The sequence below is a fragment of the Mastomys coucha genome, unplaced genomic scaffold (assembly GCF_008632895.1).
Source record: "Mastomys coucha isolate ucsf_1 unplaced genomic scaffold, UCSF_Mcou_1 pScaffold22, whole genome shotgun sequence".
Lineage (NCBI taxonomy): Eukaryota > Metazoa > Chordata > Mammalia > Rodentia > Muridae > Mastomys > Mastomys coucha.
In genome coordinates this window covers 69263429-69267161 of record NW_022196905.1, presented here as the reverse complement: position 1 = coordinate 69267161, position 3733 = coordinate 69263429, and the positions used below count along the sequence as shown (strand labels likewise).

Here is a 3733-nt window from a genome sequence, read left to right as displayed (position 1 = left end):
AGGGAGGTGAGGGAGAGAGGGAGAGGGAGAGGGAGGAGAGGGAGAGAGGGAGAGGGGGAGAGGGAGAGGGAGAGGAGAGGAGAGGAGGGAGAGAGAGAGGGAGAGGGAGAGGGAGAGAGTAATTGAGTTAATTCATCACTCCGTGTTGTCTCGAGCATTATAGACACTTCCACGTCATACAGCTTGTTCTGCATGTGTGAGGTTTTCTCTGTCTTTTGTGAGCACAGCAAACTCCTTCATACTCAGAGTCTACTATCACCTCCTGACTCTTGACTTACAGGTAGCTTGATCACTAAGGTACTGTTTCCAGGGCCATTCAGTTACACGACAACTGTTTCTTCTTTTTCATTAAAAAAAATCAATTTATTAAAGATCTATCTTAAATTCTTTTTATTCTAACTAAGTCACAAATAAAATCTTCACACAGGTAGTTTTAGGAACACACTCAAACATGTTCACAATCCCGACATTCTTTTCTTCATTTATTTTCAGCCCTTCATTTTACTTAAAAAAAAAAATCTATACTTTTAGAGCACTTGTTACCCAGAGGACAGATCTGAAAGCCTTTCAGATTCACCATTGAATCAATAAAACGCTTTTACTTTTTCTCAAATACTGTGAAACTTGGCAAAAGAAGAAAATCTAATTAATTTATTCTTTTTCATATGCTCAATAGGAATGCACAGTAGATAGAAAATGATGAGGAGAAAAAGCCATTTAGTGGAGCTTTAGAACTTGTGAGTTGAGATAGCCTGAATTAGCTTGAGATAGCTTAGGTTCTCTGAGTGTTCAAATTTGAAGTAGCTGGAAGCCAATTTTGTTTTCCTTTATTCATATTGCTGCATGGTTGGTGGTCAGTTGGGTGTGAATTTTCCTAGTGCAAAGCAGGCATGTGTGGGATAGCCTGCGGTTCTGGAGAACAAGGTTGCAAAGATGGAAGGCTCAGATATATGGAGCCGAAATGGAGGGTGGGTCCTGGGTCATGGGTAATGGTGACCAGCTGGTGCCTGGGAGTTTAAGTCACTGTACTTGTTATGGGAAAGAGAGAGGGTAAAGTTTAAGGCCTCAGGGAAAACATGCTGCTTCCTTCAGCCACAGAGTTAGAGAGATTCAGTACTACCTTATGGGGGCCCCGACCCAGTGGAAGTGGCCCTCTGCTCAGGACAAGTACTCTATCACTGTTCATCATTGTCATCGTGACAGTGACAGTTGTGGTTAATCCGACCGATGGCTTTCTGCATTCAGACTCAAAAACAGTTCCACTGCTCATACTCATTCAACACACATAACCACCCAGCACAGCTGGGATAGTCATTACCATTTCTGTTTTTGCAATGAACTAAAGGAGGGGCGGTGAGTTACTGAAAGAGTCACCTGGCCAGTGATGGTTTAGATCGTAAGTTTGTATAATGGTGGCACCAGGATGCTCAGCCACTGAGCTGTATTGCTTAAGGTGGAGGGCTGAAGAATGTGAGACGCTGGGACCCACTACAACACTGAGAACCTCTCTTATGACAGCTCCTATGGAGTGCATCTCAGCACCCAGACTTACTCCAGGAAGCTGGCAAAATCCCAGGGGGAAGTAGAGGTGCTCGGTCTATAGCTCGCCACTAAGAACATGTTAGCTGAGAACATAGGATGGCAAGGTATCATGTGAACATGGTGACTTGAGGTGGATTTCAGTATGTGGCAGAAGCAAAGATTGGGACAATCTGTCAGCCATCCTGAGCCAGTGTTACAGACCAAAGAGTCTGTGCTCTGGAGAGGCCTGTTTGAGTTTCAGTAGTCAGGGAGCACAAACACTGACCTGCTCCATCATGGGTTTTTGTTGTGGTTGTTGCTCTTGCTGTTGTTGTTGTTGTGATGTGTTTTTTTTTTTTAATCAGCATCTAGCAATCGTTCACCTTGAGTAGACACTACATATTCTCTGTTTTTTTTCCTTTTTGTTTTTTGTTTTTTTTTTTTTCGAGACAGGGTCTCTCTGTATAGCCCAGGCTGTCCTGGAACTCACTCTGTAGACCAGGCTGGCCTCGGACTCAGAAATCCACCTGCCTCTGCCTCCCAAGTGCTGGGATTAAAGGCGTGTGCCACCACCACCCCACATATTCTCATTGTATCCGTCCTTCGTTATCCAGGAACAGAACTACAGTGTAGCTTCAGATCCTCATTGAAGAGGAGCATGGATGGGTCTCTATGTTTAAGTGAAAGTAAAAAATGCTTTGAAAATTTTGGTGCTACTGAAATTTATTTATTTCATAAAATAGACTCAACTTTTTTATGACTAGTATTTATTACATAAGAGCATGGCTTGATCAAAGGTAATTAGAATGAATTGCAAGGTTGTGTGCTTGGGAAGGCAGTGAAACTATCTTTTACTTTGTGATTTAGGATTTTAATTGTTCCTTTGCATAGAGGGTTCAAGAGCAATATCCGAAAACATTCAGCTTCCCAAGACACACATTTCCTGTAGAAAAAAAACCTGTTAGCCTTTATTTTTATTTTATGTGTATAGATATGCTGGCTAGTTCTATATCAACTTGGTACAAGCTATTGCCATCTGGAAAGAGGAAATCTCAATGGAGAAATCGCCCTTAGCAGATTGACCTGTGGGCAAGGCTGTGGTGTAACTTCTTAATTAGTGATTTATGTGATTATGTGGATGGCCCAGCCTATTGTACAATTTGAGGCCCACGATTACCACTTCCTAGCAAACCTACAATTGGAGAAGCTGAGTCACTTCTTTCAGACTTGTTTTTCATGTATAAATATGGAAATTTATACAGGTACTTATATTTAAATATGTACTTATAATAGTACATTCTTCATTGGAGTGAGGTAGGTTAAATATAATAAGAGAAAATGTTATCATTGTTCTATTTCAGAAACCTTAGAATGGTGCCCAGCCATGCATAGTTAATAAGTATTTGCTGAATAAATGAATGATGGAACATATAGTGCAGACAAAATGCTAAGACTGATGTATAAATCCCTTAAGTTTGCCTCTATTTCTGGATCCCTCTCTTATTCTGCCACTCACTCTGTTCTTGGAGCGCTGCCAGATCAGGCAGCCCGTCATCTGTCAGATGCCAGGAGCATTGTGCGCATGTGCAGGCGTGAGTCCTTCAGGAGACAACTCGTTTTTTAAGATTTCATAACATACATGCATGCTATAGCTAGTACATCTTCCCCATCTCTGTGTATTTGTTTTACACATGGTTCATGTTCTCACCACAACTTATTTCAAGTCAGCTATATATAGTTTTATCTCCGAATGAGTACACAAGTTGACTAGACTGTGAGATGAGACTAGACTAGAGACACTTTTTAAGATTATTCACCGAACAGCCTAATCCGAGAAGAAAGACAAACCACAAAAATGTATGACCCACTTAGTGGTGAGTATGCACTGGACAGCGTTACCGCATCCTTACACACTGGGAGAAGGAGAACAGTAGGTACGGAGCTGAACACGCCAGTCTGCTGAGTCCGGAAACCAAGGTGTGGAGAGTCAAGCTGATCCGCATCTTGAGTTGGAACCTCACCTACTAAGTAAGACCTGTTGATCCTAGAGTTGCAGACTCAGGTCACAGGCTTAAGGGCATCTGAAAAACAGGAACCTGCTCCTGTCAAGCGCCTTTGCCAAAAATAACCATGCTATGATATATATAACACCTCAATTCCAGTTGAAAAATCAGCCGTTGTTGATGTGGGCAGAGGTGACTTCTGTGTGATT

General features: G+C 42.0%; 1 protein-coding gene across 1 annotated transcript in view; it reads right to left on the bottom strand.

Annotated features, from left to right (window-relative positions):
* Positions 1–3524, bottom strand: part of LOC116104562 — a 26981-nt gene extending 23457 nt beyond the window's left edge. The window contains exon 1 of the mRNA XM_031391085.1: positions 3421–3524. Coding sequence (XP_031246945.1) covers positions 3421–3524 — 104 coding nt within the window. The remainder of the gene's footprint in view (positions 1–3420) is intronic.
* Between the last annotated feature and the right edge of the window lie 209 nt (positions 3525–3733).